General features: G+C 42.6%; 1 protein-coding gene across 1 annotated transcript in view; it reads left to right on the forward strand.

Annotated features, from left to right (window-relative positions):
• HADH (hydroxyacyl-CoA dehydrogenase) overlaps positions 1-24,400 on the forward strand; it is a 50,459-nt gene that overhangs the window by 9,833 nt on the left and 16,226 nt on the right. The window contains exons 2-3 of the mRNA XM_047092022.1: positions 15,314-15,442; positions 21,486-21,643. Of these exons, the coding sequence (XP_046947978.1) occupies positions 15,314-15,442; positions 21,486-21,643 (287 nt within the window). The remainder of the gene's footprint in view (positions 1-15,313; positions 15,443-21,485; positions 21,644-24,400) is intronic.

Genomic DNA, 24,400 nt, shown 5'->3' on the forward strand with positions numbered 1-24,400 from the left:
GTGAGCTTGTGTGTCTGTGGCCATCCTTGACTTGGCTCACACGTGTGCCCCTCACAGATGGTCACAAATACAGGGTTTGCATGCCTCTAGCTTTGCCCACAGCCCCTTGGATAAAAGGTACAGGACACATTCACATGCCCTTCAGTTCCCCTTTTGCCTGGCATCTTAACCACCACTGCCAAAAAACAGTTAGTCTGTTTGCCAAAATAACAGACTTGTAGCATTTTTTTCCACTTGGCAACTGACCAAAAGACTGGTTATTAGCTCTTGTTGTTGTTGTTACTATCCCTTTCAAAGTAATGTGATTTTTTTGTAATTCTAAAATATCTTGAAGGTTATGTAAAATTTGTTGTTTCTAGTTATAATCATGACTTCTTTTTAAAAATTTTTTTAAGTCTTTATTAAATTTTACTTAGTTAACATACAGTTTAATATTAGTTTCAGGTGCAGAATTTAGTGATTTATCACTTACATATAGCACCCAGTGTTCACCACAAGTGCCCTCCTCAATGCCCATCACCCATCTAGCCCATCCTCCCCCCTCCGCCCCCATCTCCCCTTCAGTAACTCTCAGTTTGTTCTGTATAGCTAAGAGTCTTTTTCCTGGTTTGCTTCTCTTTCTCTCAACCCCCATGTTCGTCTGTTTTGTTTCTTAAATTCCATATATGAGTGAAATCACATAGCATTTGTCTTTTTCTGACGGACTCATTTTCTTTAGCATAATACTCTCTAGCTCTGTCCACATCGTTGCAAGTGGTAAGATTTCATTCATTTTTTTTAATGGCTGAGTAATGTTCCATTGTATGTATGTGTATGTATGTATGTGTGTGTGTGTGTGTGTGTGTGTGTGTGTAGAGAGAGAGAGAGAGAGAGAGAGAGAGAGAGATACACACATACACACACACACACCACAACTTCTTTATCCATTCATCAGTCGGTGGACACATGGGCTCATTCCATAATTTGGCTATTGTTGATACTGCTGCTGTAAACATAAGGGTGCATTTATCCTTTTGAATCAATATTTTCGTATCCTTTGGGTAAATGCCTTGTAGTGCAAGTGCTGGATCGTAGGGTAGCTCTATTTTTAATTTTTTGAAGAACTTCCATACGCTTTTCCAGAGTGGCTGCACCAAGTTGCATTCCTACCAAGAGTGTAAGAGGGTTCCCCTTTCTCCACATCCTTGCCAACACCTGTTGTTTCCTGTGTTGTTAATTTTAGCTATTCTGTATAGTCATGACTTCTTGAGAACTTAGTCCTAAAATGATTTGGAAACTGGGCCTTTTTAGAAATACATTTATTATTCGTTCATGTGTTCTTTTCATAATTTTTAAAAATGTTTTTATTTATTTTTGAGACAAGAGACAGAGCATGAGCAGGGGAGGGGCAGAGAGAGAGGGAGACACAGAATCTGAAGCAGGCTCCAGGCTCCGAGCTGTCAGCACAGAGCCTGACGTGGGGCTCGAACCCACAGACTGTGAGATCATGACCTGAGCTGAAGTCGGACGCTCAACCGACTGAGCCACCCAGGCGCCCCTCACAAATATTAAGTGTCTTGCATGTGCTGGGTATTGGGGTGGGTAAAAGGTGATGTGTTCTTGCTGCTTTTGGGTAGCTCATTGTCCAGAGAAAGAAATATAAGCATGAATAACAACTAATAAAGGCAGACAGATTGCCTATCTGTCATCTGGGATGTGACCTGATACATATGAAAGTTTTGGTGGTTTAAATGTCTTCAGCAAGACTTTTAAATATGTTAAGATATGATCTGACCTATAGAATACATCTTCTACAGTAAGGAAAAAGGGAAATTTAAAAAGTATATGTAAAAAAAGGCATATGTATATATTGCACTACATACATATATTTTTAAGTTTATTTATTTGAGAGAGAGAGGGTGCAAGTGGGGAGGGGCAGAGAGAGAGAGGGAACGAGGTTCTGAAGCAGGCTTCATGCTGACAGCGGAGAACCTGACATGGGGCTCAGATTCAAAGTTTGATGCTTAACCGACTGAGCCCCCCAGGTGCCCCTGCACTACATATATGTATATGAAATTCATATTTACTGGAAATTCTGGTTGGACTGCAGATGGGAGTGTGCCAGAACCACCCTGTATTGGTATTTGTGTGAACAGCAAATTCAGACTCTGAAGTGGATGATGCAACAGCTCTTTTGGAAAGGTCTCTAGGTATTTTCTTGAGTTCATCATTAAAAGTTGGTGTTACTCAACATTTCCATGTCTAATTTATCTCTTTCACATCTGGAATTTCTCCTGTCTGTTGATGGGTTAATGACTATTATTCTGAAATACGCGAGATTTTTACAACATAAAATAGCCTGTGACCAATTTGTTTTTGATTTATCTGTTGTGCTCATACCCTGGTGATTGAGCTACCATTACATAAGTGAGCAGCCATTGACAGCTGGTGGTTCACACCAGCTCTGTACTTTTTCTTTCAGTATTTGGAGTCCTATATGGAAGATTTGTTTTGTATCTGTAAATCAGTAGAGGTACCGAGAAGTGACCACCTCTGTTAGAGATTGGGGGAGGTTTCACTAAAGGAGATATAGCCTCTGTGTTGAAGGTTATTGGAGTCCCCCAAGCAGCAATGAGGGAGAAGGGGCTTCCTGGTAGGGGGAACCACCTGGGCAGGGGCGTGAAGCCATGAAATAGTTCAGAGAAGGAGGAAGTATGGTGTGCCTGGGGTAGAGTACAGGCCCTGGTTACTGTACTCCAGAGCATTTCGTATTTAGCAATTACTTATGGGACAGGCACTGTGTACAAGGCATATGATAAGTACTAGAAGGTACAAAGCCCAAAAGAGTTTCTGCCATAAAGAATTTAAGTCTAGGGGCAGAAATTGCTAAACAAAGATCCAAATGACACAGTTTACTTTGTTATAAAGTGCCATAATAAGACCAGCAAAAGTCTAGCTCTGTGGTTTCAAAACAGAAAAAAAGAGCACATTCGTTTGGAAAAAGGCTTCATGGAGAGGGTAACATTTGAAGTGGGCCTTGAATAATGGGTAGAATTTTTTAAGACTGTAATTAAAGGTTGAGATTAAGAAAAAGGTGTTGTCCAGCAAATTGTGACTCTCAGAATAGTGATACCATTAATGAAGTTCAAAGAGAACTGGATTTAGGGTCAGGATGATGACTGTAGGACATCAAGATGATGACTAAGGATGGAAGGTGTTAGTTTTAGGCATAGTTGGAATTATGAGAATGATTGAGAGTCCAGAAGGAAAAGATACAGAGACAAAAAGAATATTGAAAGCAGAATCTTGAAGGATTTGTTTAAACAAAGGTTTAAACCTTTGTTTAGAGGCTGAAAGATTGAGAGAAGTCAATATGGCTAAGAGGAACAGAGATAAGAAATAGAGGTAAGAAATTGGAGACAGTTTAAAAATTAAGCCCTAGTTGGCAGTGTGCAGGGCTTTGGAAAAGTAGAAGATAAAGCTGAAGAAGAGGCATTGGCTTTAGCAGTTAGAAGACCACAGATAAGTTATACAGCAGTTGCGGTGGAGGAAACCATGTTGCTCGTGTTTAAGAATTGCATAGTGGGGGTGAAAGTGGAAGCACTGAGGGTGGTGACCAGAGTCACAGTTGGCAAGCATCATTGCACCTTCTGTGAGCCTGGCCTTGGTCTGGACACTTCAGATGCATTCACGTCTTTAACATTCACAGCAATCCAATGAGAAGGGTACTGGTTATCTCTTGTAACAGATCAGGAAACCATAGATAGAGAGGCTGCATAACTTGCTCAAAGTCCTCCAGTCCAGTGGCTAAGCCAGGGTTTAAAGTCTGATTCTAGAAGTTGTGTTGCACATACTATTCTGCCACCCAGTAATTGGTAGTGAAGTGAAGGCCAGCTTTAGGCGGTTAAGGAAGTTTGAAGGTCCCCCCTCCCCAACTTTTTCTTTTTTTGTTTTTTTGTTTTTTTTTTTAATTTTCTTCAAGTTTTTTAAATGTTTGTTTATTTTTGAGAAAGAGGGACAGAGTGTGAAGTGGCGAGGGGCAGAGAGAGAGGAACACAGAATCTGAAGCAGCTCCAGTCTCCAAGCTGTCAGCACAGAGCCCGACATGGGTCTTGAACTCATGGACCTGGGAGATCATGACCTGAGCCAAAGTCGGACGCTTAACTGACTGAGCCACCCAGGCACCCCTCTTACTTTCTTTTTAAATGAAGAGAGATCCCAGTCTGTTTGTAAAAAAAGGAAGGACATAGAAAGGAACAAATCTTGGGATCAGAAGGTTTAAGAACCAGGACGCCTAAGTGGCTTAGTTGGTAAGCGTCCAACTCTTGACTACGGCTCAGGTCATGATCTCTTGGTTTGTGAGTTCTAGCCACACCTCGGGCTCTGTGCTGACAGCTCATGGAGGTTTTCTCTCTCTACCTCTCTCTCTCTGCCCCTACCCTGCTGGTGCTCTCTTTCTCTCTCAAATAAATAAACTTAAAAAAAAAAAGCATAAGAACAAAAGCAAAATAAAATAATTTACCTTAGGAGGCTGTACCTGGATCCAGTATTAGGCCTCAGACCCTTGAAGAAGGAGGAAGGGAGCTGCCTAGAATAAAAATAATCAGCTCTTGTGATATTCCAGGCACCATTTTCAGTGTTTAGCATGTATTAACTCATTTAATCCTCTCAACAACCCTATTGCCCCATTTTTTTTTTTTCTAGATAAGGAGACGGCCCACAGAGGTCATGGAATGTTTCCCATCTCACATCTGGTAGCTGAGCTCCAGATGGGCTGGTCCTTGCTCAGCTCAGAAAGGTCTTGACTGTTCCCCTTGGACCCAGCAGTGCCTTTTGGGTCAAGAATAGCCAGCACGTGAGCTCCAGATGTGGACAGCTTACCTTCAAATCCTAGTTCCCTTCAGACCTTCGGTTTTGTTATAGTTATAATACTTACCCCAAAGGCTATTATGAAGATGAAATTGGGTAATTTATGAGGAGTGAAAGCTCCCTGAGAACAGGGGACTTGTTTTATTCACTACCTTATTCCAGAGCCTGAAAGAGGCATGGATGACATAGATGTTGAGTCAGTAGTAGCCAGTAGTCCTTTGAAGGAGTGAACGTGGAGATGTAGCCATAGCCAGCATGTACTCTAAACGGTAGTTCTCTCCATAGGGGAGCTCAGGTATTGGGAATGGGATCAAAAATGCTCACCCTCAGAAACCAAGTGTTTTGTCTGTGACTTTTGATCATTCTGTGGAAAGCATTTTCTAATAATCTCTGTATTTTTCACCCAGACTGTTCAAAGGTTTCCCTGCTATCCATATTGTTTGTGTACCCCAGTACATTAAAACCTTGGATTGTGAGTAACTTGTTCTGCGAGTGTTCCACAAGATGAGCAGACATTTCTTTTTTTTTAATTTTAATTTTAATTAATTAATTAATTAATTTTTATTTTTTAATTTACATCCAAACTAGCATATAGTGCAATAATGATTTTGGGAGTAGATTCCAGTGATTCATTCCCTATGTATAACACCCAGGAGCAAACATTTCTAATAAATTTAACTTTATAAACAAGCAGTGTCTTGTAATATGAGTAGTACATGACACCGAATGTCACATGATCACAACTGAGCCAGTAGTTCTTCTCTCACTGAGGGATTGTGGGTGATGGTCTCCCATGCTCAGATGCTCGGTCTCAGGCCATGGTGTTTGGCAGAAATCTGTGATTTTTCAGAATGTTAGAGGGTGCCCACAACTGGCACTCGTGTGTTTTTTGTCACTTCAAAGCACCTATGGACAGTCCTTTGCTTTTCCATACAAGAGTAAGCATAGGAATGCTTTGCCTCATTCTAGGTCAGGCTGCCTGCAGATACAGACTCTTTTCTCTGCTGCCTTATTGCCAGTTAACAGCATATGACAAGAGTCTATTGATACTGTACTGTAGTCAATATCTGTGCGAGTGTATACAATGGCCCTCATGCAGAAAAAGGCTGAAAAGTGGTAAGAAGGAGATGATTATGGTGGAAGTTAAGAAGGAAATCATCGAGAATTATGAATGAAGTGTGTGAGTGGCCGAAATTGCAAGATTTTATAGGAAGTCTGCGTCTGCATCTCATCTGCAGAGGAGAAGGAGATAAAGGTAGGGGGATCCCTCACTTCAAATGAGATTAGGGAGATGTTTAAAATGCGGGAAACTGTGCAAAATTTTGTAGAAAAGCACCACTGGAATAAGGCTGTAGCAGAGCGAGCAATGAATCTGTTTAACGACAATGCAATGTCACATTTCCGCGAAATCCTCAAAAGGAGGCAAAACCAAGTGTGCTTGGATAGGTTCCTTGTTAAAATTGCACGAAAAGAAAAAGATTCCATTGAGCCAATAGATAGCAGTGATTCCTTTAGTGAGAGTGAAAGTCGTCTCACACAATAACCCTCTTCTCTTGTCTCCCTCGTACCAGCCACAAAGGTTTTCAAAGGTAAGTGCAGGTTAATTTATTTTTCTTTATATTTTGTATTTTCTTCTTTATTATTTTGTATTCTATTACAGTATTGTAATCATTTTTATATGAATAGTTTTAGGTTGTAGAACAAATCATCTAACTTTCCATTATTTCTTAGGGGAAATACGCTTTGATATACAAGTGCTGTGGATTACAAGCATGTTTTCGGAATGAATTATGCTCACAAACCAGGGTTTTACTGTACAATTATTTGGCTTCCCAGAACAACACAGCAGTCTTGTTCTGTTCTTAGCCTTCAAAGCAGAGTGTAAATGAAAGCCATGAATGAAAACCTAACTTCTTGAAGGACTCAGGACTTCAATGGGGAGGAGTAACTAGAAAGCCATAACCATGAACCACCATATCTATCATAGGAGAGAAGTGGGCCTCAGCAGCAATTAGGAATGAATCTTACAAGACTGATAGAAGTTAGATGGGAAAGAGATTTTAAGGTCAAAAAGAAGCAGCTAAAGAAACTGTGGGATGGCCTTAGGAGTTACGAGTGTTATAGTTTTAGACTTGTTTAGACATGTTCCTTCCTCCCCAACCACCATGAACCCGTGGAGACTTTTGCACTTTAAGAAAATGAAACAAACCTCTGTTAAGGTTGCAAGAGATGAGCTTGAAAGGGGGAAACTCTGTTGGGAGGCTTTTGCTGTGGAAACATCTGGCCCTACACTGGTTTGTTTTGTGGGACTGAAAGAGGAATGTTGTTGAACTAAGTGTCAACGCTGTGTTTCAGTTTAAATGTGTGACGACTTCTTCTTCTTCTTCTTCTTCTTCTTCTTCTTCTTCTTCTTCTTTCTGATACTTTTTTTTGTATACACCTTCTTAATATTTCATTTTATGGTTACCAGAAAGGTTAGATGAGGTCATTGCTTTTCAAACTAGGGTCTTTATGAAAGCTTATTTTGAGGATCTGAAAGTTCTATAAGAAATTTAAAAATTATGTGTTTTCCTGTCATTGATGATCTTGAAATTTTAAACATCTTCTGGATGATATGAATGTTTATTGTATCACTGATAAGATCTGATACATCAGTGCCAGTATGTACACTTGTGTTTGTAATATCATTCGTGTCAAGGGAAGACACAGTGCCTTCTCCAAGAACCTTTTGCTATAAATTGAAGAAAGAAGTGGGAGAATGGAACAATTACAGGCATTTGGTAAAGATATAACAGCTCTGGATACTGAAGAACTGAGCCTTTCAGTGGTTAGCACAATACTTATATTGTAGATACTTGTGTTACGTGGATCCTCTCTTGGGGTCAGTAATTAGCTGTAGGAATAGTGGTAGCCACATAATGTGTTTTCCTGTTCCAAATGTCAAAAATAATCATATATGCTCTTTTACTGTAGGTTTTCATCTCATAATTGTCAAGAGAATAAACTACAGAACCATAAGGTGACACCTTATTAAAATGGACATTTGATACTTGAGAATTGGTTAAATAAAATTAAACGAGATAGGCCTGATGTCTGGCACATACGAAGTACTCTAAACTGTAGTTGTTACTAGGGACAGCAAACCTCTGTGGCCTCTGGTTTCTGTTTGCTGTGGAGTTTTTCAAGGGATTTCTTCTCTAGGGAACTCAGGATTTTACCCTGGCACTGCTGCCTGTGGAGAAGAAAGGGAGCAACTAGCTTAAGACTGTTGGGGGTTAGCCAGGAACCAGCAGTCATCAAAGATCAGTGTAGATGCATATGTGGCCAGAGATCAATACTAGAAGAGAGCCATTTCAAGGAAGGTACTGGAACATAATCAGGAAACAAGTGTGTGGGGCTTGACCTTCAAGAAAGGAATTAAGAAGCAAGTTCTGTTTAGGGGAAATGTAGCAATACCCTCATGTTCAAGAGTCCTGGGCAGAAGAGGAGCTTGGTGGAGCCTGACTTTTCCTTGAGGAATTTGGGGAGAAGTTAGAGGAGAGGAGTCTTTCAGATAGTATGTTCTAGATAACATTTACAACTTTCTCAGGGACAGGGCAATAGGAAGACCTAGAAACCCTACTGATTTAGGGACAGAGATTTGCTGGCCTCTCAGTGGTTTGAGGAGATAGTTGGCAACCCAGGAGGGCTGGGATGGGGTGGGGATAGGGATCAGGGATGACAGGTTCTTTATTTTAGAGTGATGTTTTGGTTCTTGGGCTGCGCATTAGAATCATCTGGGGGTGCCAGATGCCTTCAGACTAAGTAAATCACAGTAAATCACAGAATCTGCAGGTGAGAGTTGGACATTGGTTGATTTAAATGACCCCCCACCTGATTCTAATCTGCAACCAGGTTTGAGCACAGACTGTAGAACATCAGAATCACTAGGAAGGCTTTGTTAAAATTCTGACCCAATCCATAGTTTCTGATTTATTGGGTTGGGAGTGGAGTCTGAGAATTTTCGTTTCGTTTCGTTTCTTTCTTTTTTTTTTTTTTTAAGTTTATTTATTTTGAGAGAGCGAGCAGGGGAGGGTCAGAGCAAGAGGGAGAGAGTGGATCCCAAGCAGGCTCCACACTATCAGCAGTGGAGCCCAACTTGGGGCTCAGACTCAAGAACCATGAGATCATGACCTGAGCTGAAACCAAGAGCCAGATGTTTAACCAACTGAGCCACTCAGGCGGACTGAGAATTTGCATTTCTAACAAGTTCCCAGCTGATGTTGATGCTGCTGGCCCAGGACCCATACTTTGAGAACTCCTATTCTAGAAACAGGCTGTTTCAGGTGTCTATTGAGGCTTTAATGCTCACATGGAAGCTGTCATTTAACTGGATAGATGTTCTTGTTTATCAAGTCCTTTTTGCTGTGACTATGACTGTGATATGATTGAACTGAAGGCTGCTTCTGTTGTTATTATACCACTTGCTAACCCTAACCATGGGAAATACACAAGTTGCCGAACCTCTTTAAGCCCCAGTTTACCTTATCTACGAAATGGAATGGTCCTTCCAATTTCATAAGAGCTGTTCAAGTGTATTAGGACTCCAGTTTGGAGAAGAACTGACACATTATTTAACAGGAATTTTTGTGGATGTCACCAAGTCCATAATAGTTACTAAGGAAGGCATGAGGGAAAGAGAATACAAAAAAGTCAATAGCATGAAATATTTATAAAATGATATTTTATTATTTTTGTATCTTGAAAGCTGGTTGTCTCAGCAAATAAGGCAGCATTCCTTGGACTCCTCTAACTAGATTACAAGAAAAGTTCTGGGGTCAGGCAGCCTTGGAATTCGACCTCTGGCTTCACAGCTTAACAGCTGAGTGATATTGCCCTCTCTAATTCCTTTTCTTCATTTGCAAAACAGGGTTGATGTCTGCTTTAACAAAGTTGTTGGATTGATCAGAAATAGTCTTGGAAAATGCAGAGTATGTGCCTGGTACATAGTAAGTGCTCAGTACATTGCGGCTCTTAATTTTGCTGCATTTGTTGCTTTTTTTTCTTTCTTTTTTTAAGGGTTTGTGTTCTTTCTGATAATTGTGGATAGAGACTGTTACTTCTGTAAGCACTCCTAGCTCTCAGGGATCTCATAGGAGAAATAAGACAAGTGCATTAATAATTTAGAAAGAAATAAGTTGGCCTTTATTAAGTGGCCTGTGGCTGTGTAGCCATGCTTACGACGGTCTCAGCTTATAGAGCCAGTCTGGGGTAAGAGTCCTGCAGCTCTCAGGTCTGACATGGAATGCATGGGGGCAAGGGATAGACTGCTTGATCTTGAGTCCATCTCAGTGCTGGACAGTTCAGACACATAGCAGTAGGAAAGGAATACCAATCCCATTTGGAGTAGATTAATATAGTAAAAGAACATTGGACTCATCCTGTGGAAAGCATCTAATACGTGCCAGGCAATGAGCTAGTTGTGTTTTGTTTGTTTGTTTATTTATTTACTAAGTAAGCATTGAGTGCTAACTATGGGCCATGTGCTTAGGTTTGCAAAGACAAATAGGACATGAAGTTGTCCTCAAGATGTTGCTGACCTGATGTCTCTAGAATATGTCTGCAAAAAATGACTGCAGGAAACTTGAACATCAGGTTGGGTTGCTGTCTGTGGGTAGATAGAATGAAAATATTGCTGTAACCTGAAATCACTTGAAGTGATGCTATAAAGTTCATTTGTTCTATCCGTAATAAATTGTGACCTGCACCAAAGAGCTTCTTCATAAAATGGAAAATACTTCACAGAGAATTTAATTTTCTCTTTTTTGCCTGTATTTTCTCCATTCAAACCTAACCATATCCACTTTGGTTTTAAATAGGAATGTCCTGGGGAGCCTGGGTAGTTCAGTCGGTTGAGCATCAGACTTCGGCTCAAGTCATATCTTGCAGTTCATGGGTTTGAGCCCCACGTGAAGCTCTGTGCTGACAGCTTAGAGCCAGGAGCCTGCTTCAGATTCTGTGTCTCCCTCTCTCTCTGCCCCTACCCCTTTTGTGCTCGCTCACCCTCCCTCCCTCCTTCTCTCTCTCTCTCTCTCAAAAGTAGATAAACATTAAAAAAAATTTTAAATAGGAATGTCCTTTCTACCTGTGTCTACACCATAAGATTTCCTTCATATTTTCCTGAAGTTTTATGAATTAATCAAGAAAAGAAAAGCTGAAGTAGAAAATGTTTACAAAAACAAAAACAAACAAAACTGTCAGGAATAACTATTTAGAGTATACAATTGTTGCCTTCTCACTAGACCAGAAATACTGGTATAGGCACTTTGGAGAGTCCAAAATCCTAGAAAATGTTCCAGTCATTTGAGTAAGAGAGAAAAAATTGAGCCTTTCTCAGACCAATGAGGCACTGTGGAGCTAAGGGAAATTTTGCAGAGCAAAAATGTGATCAGTAACACACTGGGAAAGATCTGTCTTCTTCCTCTCTGTTAGGTTTGTCCCCTCCTTGCACCTCCTGCATCTTCTAGTTGAGAGGGAAAATAAACAAATGTTTTTAACACGCTCACTTTGACATGATCATTTGACATGTGCACTTTGCTCTCCCGGAACATTGCCTGGAGAGTCTTGATTTAATAGCTGTTTTTGGCCAGTGTCTACACACACATGTTGTCTCTAGTGTGCTCATTCAGGATGAGGCAAGGCAGGGACCCACCTGCTCAGTGTCTTTTTGCGGGGGTGGGGTTGTGGGAGAACAGAAGAGGGAGTGGCTGAAGGAGTTAATCAGAGGACTTAGGATAAGAGGAGGGTCAGCATATAGGCTGAAAATGCTTTTCTGGCCATGGTTTTTCCTGGTTGAATTTTAGTGTTTTTATAATGCATGTGGCTTTGGTTTACTTGAATATTTGAGGGCACTTTCCTCTCCAGGTTTGGTTCTGCTTGCAGTTTAAACAAAGTAATTATAATTGATCCTTGAACAACATGGGTCTAAACTATGTAGATCCACTTATATATGGATTTTTTACAATATTGTAAATGTATTTCCTCTTCTTTAAGATTTTCTTAACATTTTCTTTAGCTTGCTTTACCGTAAGAATATGGTATATAATACATAAAACATGCAAAAATATTTTTTTAATTTTTTTTTTTTAACATTTATTTATTTTTGAGACAGAGAGAGAGCATGAACAGGGGAGGGTCAGAGAAAGAGGGAGACACAGAATCTGAAACAGGCTCCAGGCTCTGAGCTGTCAGCACAGAGCCCGACGCGGGGCTCGAACCCACGGACCGTGAGATCATGACCTGAGCCGAAGTCAGACACCTAACCGACTGAGCCACCCAGGCGCCCGCAAAAATGTTTTTTAATTGATTGTTATTAGTAAGGCCTCTGGTCAACAGTAGGCTTGATAGTTAATTTTTGGGGAGCCATAAGTTGTATGTGGATTTGCAATGGTGTAGGGGGTCAGCACACCTAACCCCAAGTTGTTCAGGGGTTAAGTGTATAAGGAAAGCATTGTGGCTTATCTGCTCTATAACAAAAAATTCCCCATGACTGTCAAATCAAACATGAGTATAATAACTTTGAAAATGGGTTTCTAGAGAAAAGGTGTGAAATCACCTCTTATTTGTTCCTTCCCTGTCCCCTTCCCCCACACCTCTTCATGGTTAATCCTTTATTCCTTGGAAGTTGGCCCATTCTGGATGTCCTCCTCTTATCCAGCCTTCTGAGTTCAGATGCCTGAAAGGATTCTTCACTATGGCAGTTTTTATTTTATTTGACTTCCCATATATGGAGCCTTATATATTTAGTTTCTTCCCCCATGTATTCTCAGTGTGATTATAAAGTCCCTGAGCAGAAGGACACTGCCCTCATTTTCTTTATCTCTCTTTCCTTCAGCTTTGGTACTATCTTGTGCCAGATGTACTTGAATTTTCTTCTCCAACTCCTTGAGGAGCAAAAAAACTTGAGTGATGCCTGCTGGAGAAAAAGGAGGGGAAGTGGACTGGGACCTAGTCATGTAGAAATCTGAGGAATCCTTTCTGTCCTAGTCAAAGGATGATCTAGGTCAGAGGTTAAGAGGGACAAAGTGAAGATCACTTGTGTCATTCCAGAGGGACTCTCAGAGGAGCTGGAACAAAAATGCGAGGTCCCTAAGCCAGCACCTCTGCTTGCCTCCACCTTGCAGGTGAGGTGTCCCATCGCTGGTCGTCACACCTCCCTTCAGCTGTTGCTTCGCAGGGGTGTCTGTCTCCAACTAGTTTAATTTCATCACCAGCTGCATCTGGAATTTGAGATTTGTTTTCTTAGTTTCTGTGTCATGATTCTCCACCAAATCTCCCCACTTCTCCAGCTTTGGTGATTTAGGCACAGGACCCAGCGTATAGTTATACTCATGGCTACCATTTGTTACAGCAAAAGGATACAAAACAGAAACAGCAGAGGGAAAAGATGTGTGGGGCAAAGTCTGGCGGAAAACAGGGGCAAGCTTCCAGAGTCCTCTCCCAGTGGAGTCGCACAGGACACACACAGTTCCTCCAGGAATAAGTTGTGACGGCACATATGGAATGTTGACCAGGGATGCTCATTGGAGACCCAGGGCCCTTGGTCTTTATTGGGGCTGTTCACATAGGCACCCTCTGCCTGGCACATACCAAAGTTCCTGACCCCCAGAAAGAAAGCAGGTGTGCAGCAAAAACCACAATGCATAAGCAGTTTAGGCACAGAGAACCATTCTTCTCCGGGAAGGATGGGAACCCTCCAAATCTAAGTTTCCAGGTGCCAGCCAAGGGCATTTCTAAAGATAACAGTCCCAGGCCTGCTGTGTTGCCTTTTCTGCACTGTGTCTAAATTTGCTCTTGCTTTTTTTGCTCTGAATTTATTAGATGGTCAAATTTGTGTCACGTGATTTGAGGTGTTGGCAAGATGAGCCTGGGTCTGCTGTTATTTAGAGAGAAACCCTCCTCTGGATTGATGGGGGTTTTGCTTTCCGGACGTTGTTTTGCTTTGGCCATGCTGCCTGCCTGCAGCTTGTGTTTCTGCCAATAGGGCAAGTTCACCGCTTGCCTCTGTCCTTTTATCAAGGTAATTCTCGTTACCACCACTACCCAGCTATGGTTGTTAGACCTTCCTGTCCTGGCAGCATTTTCTTTTCTTGGTTCCCAGGCATGCTCTGGGGCAGGGCAGTACTGATGCTGCCTGCCTACAGGTCCCACAGGCTCAGACTTGCAGCCCCTTTATGAAGCTTTCCCAGGAAGAGAACGTAGGTGCTATTGTAATTAACTTCCATTTAAAACCTGTCTTATAATTTTTATAAGTGTTCTTAGGAAATCTCGGCTCAGGGATTTGAACCTCTTTGCCTTTGAGTTTTGCTTTTCTGTTACTTTTCCTCTCTGGTTTTCAGCTTTGAATTTTTAGTTGCCTAGTTTAAAAAAATCTCACATCATGATGGTAGTTTAGAACTGTTTCTTCCTGTCATCTCTGGGCAGGTTCATTTCAGCTAACCTGTCCCTCCCCTACTCACTGTTGGCCTACAGAAGTTCTAAAGCAGTGGCCCTGCAGGGGTCTTCTCAGACCCTGAGGGGCATGTCAGTTGTGCTGGTGTCCTGTATCATTTATATTTGTCTTATAGGCCATGGTCCTCTTACTTATGGCTTGAACTGAGTACAATGCCTACCTGTAATGGACCCAATGACCTATTTTTAGCCACACTACCTATTCCACAGTCCTTGCCAAAGCTGTTGGCAAATTATGATGGAATTGGGATTGACTCGTCACTGAATATAGCTGAACGAACCTGGCTCCAGGTGAACTTTGAGCAGCTTCACTAAATGTGCCCCTCAGGACTTAGCCAAGGTGGGATGGGGCAGGGAGGGAAATTGCCCTCCTAAGTTGGCTGACCACCAAAGACCTACTTTCATGGGAACCATGTCACTAAATAGCCCTTGGAAACTTTTTGCTACAGTTATTCAAGTCTTCCTGTTACTGAGCTAAGGACGCAGAAGAGATGAGCTAAGTGGTCAAGCTACACAGGATATGCTCCAATTTTAAGGAAAAAAGATGGTGGATGGGGAGTAAGCGCTCTGTGAGTGGGCTCTTGAGCACATGGAATACGGCTAGTGCAACTAAGGAACTGAATTTTGAACTTTAGTCCATTTCAGTTAAATATCATATGTGGCTAGTGGCTCCCTGTTGGACAGTACTGTTCAGGGAAGTGATTAGAGTGTGGCCTTCAGAGCCTTGATTCAGATCCCAGCTCTGCTGCCTACCTGTTGCGTGACAGTGCACATACTTCTTATAAGGTGGTTTTGAGAATTTGTCCATCCACATAAAGGCTTTAGAGCAGTGCCTGGCAAGAGGTATGTGTTTAGTTGATACTGGCTTATTATTACGTTTACTTGGTATTTTGAATGGAATGGTGGCAGAGTTCATATGGAATATGAAACTCTACTATTTTTATTCTTTTATGTTTTCTTTCTTTTTTTGCTCTAGGTTGCTGCAGCAACTGGCCACACGGTAATGTTGGTGGACCAGACAGAGGACATACTAGCAAAATCTAGAAAGGGGATTGAGGAAAGCCTTAGGAAAGTGGCCAAGAAGAAGTTTGCAGAAAACCCCAAGGTAATTTTTGTTTTATATGATTTCAAGACCATTCCTCTGACCATATCACATTTGGTGGCCTTTGCTTCTTTTTCGATTTGTTGTGTAAAGCTCATTTTCCCATAACTTTAGACCAGTGTAAGTAACATCATCACTGTACATACTAACTGTAAGAACTGATTACAAAACAGGAGAAGTAGATAACCATATTGTTGGGTTTTGAGGTGGGGGAGAAGGTTTCTGCAGGTAGTGAACTCATTCTGTCCATTGAGAATTTGGGTTAAGGAACACCTGTTTTGTTATACTGATGGAAGAGAGTGAAACAGGAAGGTAATTTTTGTACTTGTAAGTTTAAAAGAAAATGATATAATAAACATTGTAGTCAGATAGAAAATTTTGATTGCTTAAACAATGTCTTATGCCCTTTTATAATGTCATTACCAGAGAGGAAAATACAGAATGTTCTCACTTCCCAGCAGCAGAGGGGGTGCAAGAACCTGAGGAACCCTAGAAGGCTGGAAACTGGTTCACTGACTCATTTTCTTTGGACCTTCACATTTAATTAGAAATACTGTGGAAGTCACCAAGTGAATTTTTGTTTACGCTTGTCACCTTGTTAAAGTTGCTTAAGATTGGTTCCCTTGGGGCTTGGATGGAATTTCACTTTCATACACAGGCAGAGAAGAGTGCAGGTAGGGATTTTGTTCAGTTTGTCACCTCAGGTGTCCATAGTGTATGTCTAGTTGCCTTTTCAAAAAAATTATTTATTTATTTATTAAAAAAAATTTTTTTTTTAAACGTTTATTCATTACTGAGAGATAGAGACAGAGCCTGAGCAGGGGAGGGGCAGAGATAAGGGGAGACACAGAATCCGAAGCAGGCTCCAGGCTCTGAGCTGTCAGCACAGAGCCCGACAAGGGGCTCGAACTCACAAACTGTGAGATCATGACCTGAGCCGAAGTCAGACGCTTAACCAACTGAGCCACCCAGGCACCCCTCAAAAATTTTTTTTAAAGTTTATTTATTTTGAGAGAGAGAGAGTGAGCATGAGCAAGGGAAGGGGCAGAGAGAGAGGGAGAGAGAAAAGTCCCGATCAGGGTCCACGCTGCCAGCACAGAGCCCAACATCAGACTCATGAACTGTGAGATCATGACCTGAGGAGAAATCAAGAGTCAGATGTTCAACTAAGTGAGCCACTCCAGCACCCCACCTTTTGAAATTCTTTATTATAAAAGAATATATATGCCATTTTAGCTATTTTTTATTATATTTTATTATTTTATTATTTTATTATATTTTTTATTATATTTTATTATATTTTATTATTATAATAAAAAATATGCCATTTTAGCTATTTTTAAGGGTAGAATTTGGTGACTTTAATTACATTCACACTATTGTGCAGCCATCACAACTCTTTACAAAACTTTCATCTTTCCAAAGAGAAACTCTATACCCATTAGGCAATAACTCCTCATTCCCTCCTTCTCCCATCTCCCAGTAACCACTAATTTGCTTTCTGTCTCTCTGAATTTGCCTGTTCTAGGGACTTCCGGTAAGTGGAATCATATGCTTTTTGTCCTTTTTTGACTTGATTTATTTCATCTGTCTTCAAGATTCATCCAGGTTGTAGCATGTGTCTGACCTCCACTCTTTATCATGCTTGAATAATACTCCATTGTATGTCTATATACCACATATTGTTTATCCATTCCTGTCAGTGACCCTTGGGTTGTTCTCACCTTTGGACCATTGTGATGAATAATGCTGCAGTGAACATTGATATACTATCTGTTCAGGTCCTTCTTTAATTCATTCACATATGTACCAGAAGTAGAATATCTGGGTCATATGACAGTCCTGTGTTTGGCTTTTTAAGGAACCACCAAACTGTTTTCCACGGTGGCTAAACCATTTTACATTCCTACAAGCAGTGTATGAAGGTTCCAGTTTCTCCACATCCTGGCCAACACTTGCTTTTTATTTTTTTCATAATAGCCATCATGGGAGGTGTGAAGTGGTATCTCACTGTGGTTTTGGTTTGCATTTTCTTTTTCTTTTTCTTTTTTAAGTTTATGTATTTGAGAGAAAGAGAGAGAGAGAGAGCATGAGCAGTGGAGGAACAGAGGGAGAGAAAGAGAGAATCCCAAGTAAGCTCCATACTGTCAGTACGGAGCCCAATGCAGGGCTTGAATTCATGAACCGCAAGACTATGACCCGAGCCGAGATCAGAGTCAGATGCTTAACTGACTCAGATACCCAGATGCCCCGCTTTGCATTTTCTTAATATGTAGTCACCTTTTAAAAATCAGAGGGGCAGGAGTGGAGATAATTTTTACTTTCTCCCTGAAGAAATCCAAGCAATAAGTATCACAGGCAGATTAACAACTGGCATCTGTCCCCCAAATTCTTTTTTTTTTTAAGTTTATCTATTTTGAGAGAGAGAGAGAGTGAGCAGGGGAGGGGCAGAGAGAGAGGGAGAGAGAGAATCCAAAGCAGACTCTGCGCTGTCAGTGTGGAGCCCAGTGAGGGGCTGGAACTCACTAACCGTGAGATCATGACTGGAGCTGAAACCAAGTCAGATGCTTAACTGACTGAGCCACCCAGGCACCCCTGTCCACCATATTCTTCTTTTTTTTTTTTTTTTTTTTAATTTTTTTTTTTCAACGCTTATTTATTTTTGGGACAGAGAGAGACAGAGCATGAATGGGGGAGGGGCAGAGAGAGGGAGACACAGAATCGGAAACAGGCTCCAGGCTCTGAGCCATCAGCCCAGAGCCTGATGCGGGGCTCGAACTCACGGACCGCAAGATCGTGTCCTGGCTGAAGTCGGACGCTTAACCGACTGCGCCACCCAGGCGCCCCCCTGTCCACCATATTCTTAATGATAGGGGGACCTGGGATAGGGCATATTGTGATGAGGGTGATGAGGGTCCAGATGGGGCCAGGGGCGGGGGGGTGTTGCTAAGAGCCCTGGAAGTTGGAGTCAAGGACAGAGTGAGTCTGAACCCAGGTCATCTGCATTTTTCATTTGTTTATTCTGTACACATCTGGTGCTTGTCTCCTTTGAGCAGAGGCTCTGGGACCTGCTTGAAGGATTAAAAAAAAAAAAAAAAGTGGGTGGTGTGCTCCAGATGCACAGCTCCAGATGAGTGACTCCTTGGGAGTCTGGTGTCTTGGTGTTTCTCATCTGTGCCTGGGATGTGCTTGGAGGAGGGACGAGTCAGCTTCAGCTTGCCTCATTGACACACTGCATGCACTTTGTTCTGCACAGACCAGCACATCAGCCACTTGCTACAGGCGGCTGTGGAGAGCTCAACATGGGGCTGGTCCAAGTCGAGTCACATGCTGCATGTGAAGACAGACACCAGATTTCAAAGACTTAATAGGAAGGACGAATGTAAAATGTCACACTGCTTTTTTTTTTTTTTTTTTTTTAAGTTTATGTATTTTGAGAGAGAGCAGGGGAGGGGCAGAGAGAGAGGCAGACAGAGAGAATCCCAAGCAAGCTCTGCACCAGCAGCGTAGAGCCTGATGTGGAGCCATCAGGCGATGGCTTGATGCGGGGCTCAAACTCATGAACGGTGAGATCATGACCTGAGCCGAAATCAAGAGTCAGACACTTAACCAACTGAGCCACCCAGGCGCCCCAAACATCTCATTGCTTTTTATATTGATTACATGTTCAAATGATAGTATCTTAGATGGATTGGGTTAGATAAAACTAATTTTACCTGTTCAGTTTTTAAAATGCAGCCAATAGAAAATTTAAAATCCCTTTTTATCTCACATTATATTTCTGTGGAAAAGCTCTGATAGTTGTTTTGTTCCATGATGATTTGGATGGCTTTGCTGATTATGACCACGTTGCTGAATATGTTCCCAGGCTGACAATGCCCCATGGACAAATTACATCCTGAAATAAAATGGCACTTGTTAGAGGTGCTGTCTTCTTCCTTTTTTTTTTTACAAAGGATTTCTCTGTATTATTTCTCAGGTATGCATGAGTCTACATTTAGCTCAGGAAATTTCTCAATTAAAAATGTCATGGGGGAGAGAAAAACAATATAAGCAGACCATTTAAAACTAAGAGATAAAACAGCCAAATGAAATGTGCAAACTTTGACTACATCTTGAGAGACAACTGGGGAAGTTCGAAAATGCACTATTTTCCGGTTATTTCAATGAGACTATGCTATGTAAACAAATGTTCTTATTTTTGGAAGATGCATGTGTACTTATTCTGGTGAAGTGACATGATGTTAGCAATTTACTTTCTAAAGATTTAGCAAGAAAACAAGGGTGTGTAAAGAAAAAACAAATGAGCAAATGTGGCAAAATTTTAACAATTATTAAATCTAGGTTGATCTACATTACAGTTGCTACTATTACACTAGTCTTTCAACATTTTTACATTTGATAGTTTCCAAATAAAAAGCTCCCAGAGCTTGCTCATTCATATGGTCTTTTCTTTGTCCCCCATCTCCACCAGTAGAAATCCATCCATCCTATAAAGGATATGCCCACACCCAACTTTACCCACAATACTTTCCTAGATTCTTTAACTCCTGTGCCTACACATGACTTCTGACTAAATTATGAGCCTCTAGAAAGCAGGTACTATGTTTTATTCATTTTCTCATTGTTTTATCAGATCTAGCAATTTGATTGAAATCACATCATCTATCACAATCCAAGCTTTATGTGGGCCAGAAGTCTCAAGTGCTGGCTAGTCTACTAGCTATATCACAATCCCTGGGGCATCTTTTTCTAAAAAACAGTTTTCCAGGTACCACCTCAGACCTACTGAATCTGAATCTCTGGAGATGGGCCTAGGAGTCTATGTTTTGTTCTGCTCTTGGGGAGTGGAGAGAGGCTGATACTAATTACTGAATATATTTAGAGGTGCTGTCTTCTGCCCTGACATATGTCTGTGGAAATCTGGAGTCACAGATGAGACAAAGGTCGGACTGCAAGCTTTCTGCAAGTGGAGGCTGTGTCTGGCATGTTTTTGCAACACCAGTTGCTGGTTTGTGATGGGCAATTATTACTTGAAGAAGGATTGCTAAGTTTGGCTTTCATACCCTCTCTTGCTCTCACTCAGCTCTTCTCTGCCTTCTCTTAAAAAAAATTTTTTTTTAATGTTTAATTTTGAGAGAGATGCACACAGAGTGCCAGCAGGAGAGGGACAGAGAGAGAGGGAGACACAGAATCTGAAGCAGGCTCCAGGCTCCGAGCTGTCAGCACAGAGCCTGATGGGGAGCTTGAACTCACAAACCGTGAGATCATGACCTGAGTCAAAGTCAGACACTTAATCGACAGAGCCACCCAGGCGCCTTGTTTGCCTTCTCTTAGAGATGAATAGTCAGGGGCACCTGGGTGGCTCAGTCGGTTAAGCATCTGACTTCGGCTCAGGTCATGATCTCACGGTTTGTGAGTTGACCCCTGCATTGGGTGATCACGAGCCCGTCTCTGTCTCTGTCTCTGTCTCTGTCTTTGTCTCTCTCTCTCTCTGCCCCTCCTGGGATATTCTGTCTCTCTGCCCCTCTTTCACCTGTGCCTTTCTCTCTTCATGGTGGGGGAAAAAAAAAAAAAAAAAAGAATAGTCAGCATCACCTCTCAGACTAATGAATGTTGCTGAGCTAAGCTCTTACTCCTTTCCAGGCTCCCTGGAAGCCTGTTCCTGGAACAGTGCATGGCAGTCTGCTCACTCACTGAACAGATAGAGAGCAGGCCGATGCAGGTGCTGCAGGTGGACCATTTAGTAACTGGAATAGAGCTGACAAAGAGTGAAGGATTATGACCTGTACACGACAGTGATAGCTGACCAGCAGTTGGGACGTTCCCAGGCTGACTCTTGCCCTGGTGTCTAGAAGCATACTGAGATGCCATCGTCCCTAAACGGAGAAGTAGGGAGTTTTATTTCTTAGAATTCAGGACACATTCCAGTTGCCTCTGGGGTGTGTTTGCCTGTCCTCACCCTCCTCTCTCCTGCCTCAGCAAATCACAGCATTTTCTGGTGAGTCTGGTGAATACTCTCTTCTCCTTTCTTCCACTGTGTCAGGCGGGTGATGAATTTGTGGAGAAGACCCTGAACAGCATATCAACCAGCACGGATGCAGCATCTGTGGTCCACAGCACAGACCTGGTGGTGGAGGCCATCGTGGAAAACCTGAAGGTGAAGAACGAGCTCTTCAAGAGGCTGGACAAGTTTGCCTCTGAGTATGTGACCCTTGGGCATTCTTGTTGGTTTAAGGGCTCCCTTCCCTGGCTTGGGCTTTTCTCCCAGGAGGGAGTCTTTTGACACCAAGCCCACTTCTCTTTTTAATATCACATAGCTGTTTCCAGAAGACCTGACACTGTTTCCCCTGTTCTCCATCCTCCCTGTCTGCTTCCCAAGGCTTGAGCTGCCTCCGTCTGATCCTTGTCCCAAAATGAGGGTGGAATTTCCCACAGGAAAGTGGAGGGTCCATTCAGAGACAGTCCTCTGCCTGGGCCCTCCCAGGCCAGAGGACAAAGAGCTTGGGCATGTCCTCAGATGTCTGCTGAGGAAACTCACAGTAGTTTCATGACAAAATTACTTTTTTTGAGGACAACCTTCAGAATGGTGTAGTGTTGTTTTTTTTTTTTTTTTTTTTAATGTTTATGTTTGAGGGATACAACATGAACAGGGGAGGAGCAGAGAAATAGGGAGACACAGAATCAGAAGCAGGCTCCAGGCTCTGAGCTGGCAGCACAGAGCCCGACGTGGGGCTCAAACCCACAAACTGCGAGATCATGACCTGAGCCAAAGTCGGACGCTTAACCGACTGAGCCGCCGAGGTGCCCCAGAATGGTGTAGCTGAAGGGAATGCCTCTCTGTCTACACAAAGTTCCCTGGGCTCTCCTGTTTTGAGCTTTATCTGGATTAAGTCAAAACACTTGGGAGCATTACGGGAGCATTGAGTTCTTCCCAGACTTCCTGGCAAAGGGTGGGAGAGGCGAGTCAGCCCCACATAGGTGAGGCATACGGGCGCCTGGGGCTCAGAACTGGCGGTCTGAACGAGTGTCAGCAAGCTTTTGCGCGTGTGCAGCTCTCGTTCTCAGAATTTGGGACCTTCAGTTGTATTTGACTTTTGGCTTTTGGCAGTTGTGACACCTGGCTGATTTATTCACACTCTCCTTGGGGCTTGCTTAGCCACACTTCACCTTTCCTGGTTAGAACTGAAAGTCAGAATAAGATTATATGACAAAAGCAATTCTTAGGCTGCCAGCGAGCAACAGTTACAGAGAAACGCTGGCATCCCAGCCTGCTGGAACGTGAGCCCTCTTAGCTGTATGGCCTGGTATCCGGAGAAGCCCTGCTTTTGACAAAGAGGAGACACCTGTCTTTCTGTCACCTTTATATCACTCTGCTGATCAGTGTGCTCTTTCTCTTCACATTGACATTTAGGGTCTGCAAAAACAGAAAATTCTTTGGTCCAGGTATTGGCTCCCAAGTGAGCAGGGAGCCCTCTAAGGTAATAAACCACCTCCCACCCCAGGAAAGGTGTAGTCTAGAAGTTCGGCCTTTATTTAAATGATGGTCATTCTTTCATGACAGTGACAGGTCTGACTGCCCTCTCATGTCAGTGTGAGTAATGGAAGGACTGTTAGGGGAAAGGTAGGTGGCCTGGGGCCGTGTCTCTCCCCCCCCCCCCCCCTTTTCCTCTCTGACCTTGGACGGTCATGAAGTCTTTCTGGCCCTCAGTTTTTACCATCTGTAATTGGAATGGGGGGTTAGGGGTAAATAGTTTCCAAGACCTTCCCAGTTCTAACCCTCTTAAGACTAGTTTCCCTAGTAATCTGCAAAATAGGGGTCATGGTACCTATTGCACAGGGTTGTTGAGGATGCTAATCAATTGGACTCACATTTCCTGAGTGCCTGCTGTGTGTCAGGCACTGTACTAGGCTCTCTCACTTAGGTTGATGTAAAACAGATGTGGCATGCGACAGGGCACACCAGAGTAGGCACGCCATGGATGTGACTCTGCTTCTGGACACCAGCTGTCCTTCTCTACATTCTTGTTTTCATTATAGACCACCTTTATTGAATACCTCCTAAGTTTTTTTTTTTTTTTTTCAACGTTTATTTATTTTTGGGACAGAGAGAGACAGAGCATGAATGGGGGAGGGGCAGAGAGAGAGGGAGACACAGAATCGGAAACAGGCTTCAGGCTCTGAGCCATCAGCCCAGAGCCTGACACGGGGCTCGAACTCACGGACCGTGAGATCCGTGACCTGGCTGAAGTCGGACGCTTAACCGACTGCGCCACCCAGGCGCCCCTGTTTTTGTTTTTTTAGGCAGCTTGATTGAGATATACTTTCCTGTTAAGTTTTAGTTAATCCTGTAGCAGGAGTTTAGAATATGTTCTAGCATCAGAGTTCCAGGTGGAAGCCCTGATGCACCCTGGAAAAGAACATCACTTCCCTAACTGCAGTACAAAAAGTACCGATGAACAGTTTGGCCAGAGCCCACGGTCGGTCCCAGCTGAGTCCTGTCTTTCCACTTCCAACAAAGTATGAACTCTCCAGTCCACCTCAGCGCCCCCCACCCCCTCTTGCATTCTCCGTACTAAGGCTTGGAGGCGTTGCTAATGATCATCATGTTTGCTGCTGATTTTCTGTTAAGTACATTTAAGAGAAAAGTAGTTTTTTGGGTACCTGAGTGTTAGGGAAAAACCAAAGACTGTCCAAGAGTCAAGTGTTTCAGGGAAAATGGTGAGGGTGTACTTTTTTGTGGAAGATAAGGCAACCCTGTATGTTTAATCTGTCCACACACAGTATTTGTGTGGAAGGAGGGCAGTGTGAGAGCTGATAGGAGCAGAGCTGGCCCAGCCCTCCTGGGAGAGGTGTGTGAGGAAGAGGTGTCTTCCCCTTCTGGTCAAATACATGCTGGGAGAGCCTTGGATGGGAGAAACTCGGGACTGGGCTCCTTTAATGAAATGTGCCCTCCAGTAT

The sequence above is a fragment of the Lynx rufus genome, unplaced genomic scaffold (genome assembly GCF_022079265.1).
Source record: "Lynx rufus isolate CCGP_SWC_20201006 ecotype Redwood Valley unplaced genomic scaffold, mLynRuf1.p SCAF_3, whole genome shotgun sequence".
NCBI classification, from domain to species: Eukaryota; Metazoa; Chordata; class Mammalia; order Carnivora; family Felidae; genus Lynx; species Lynx rufus.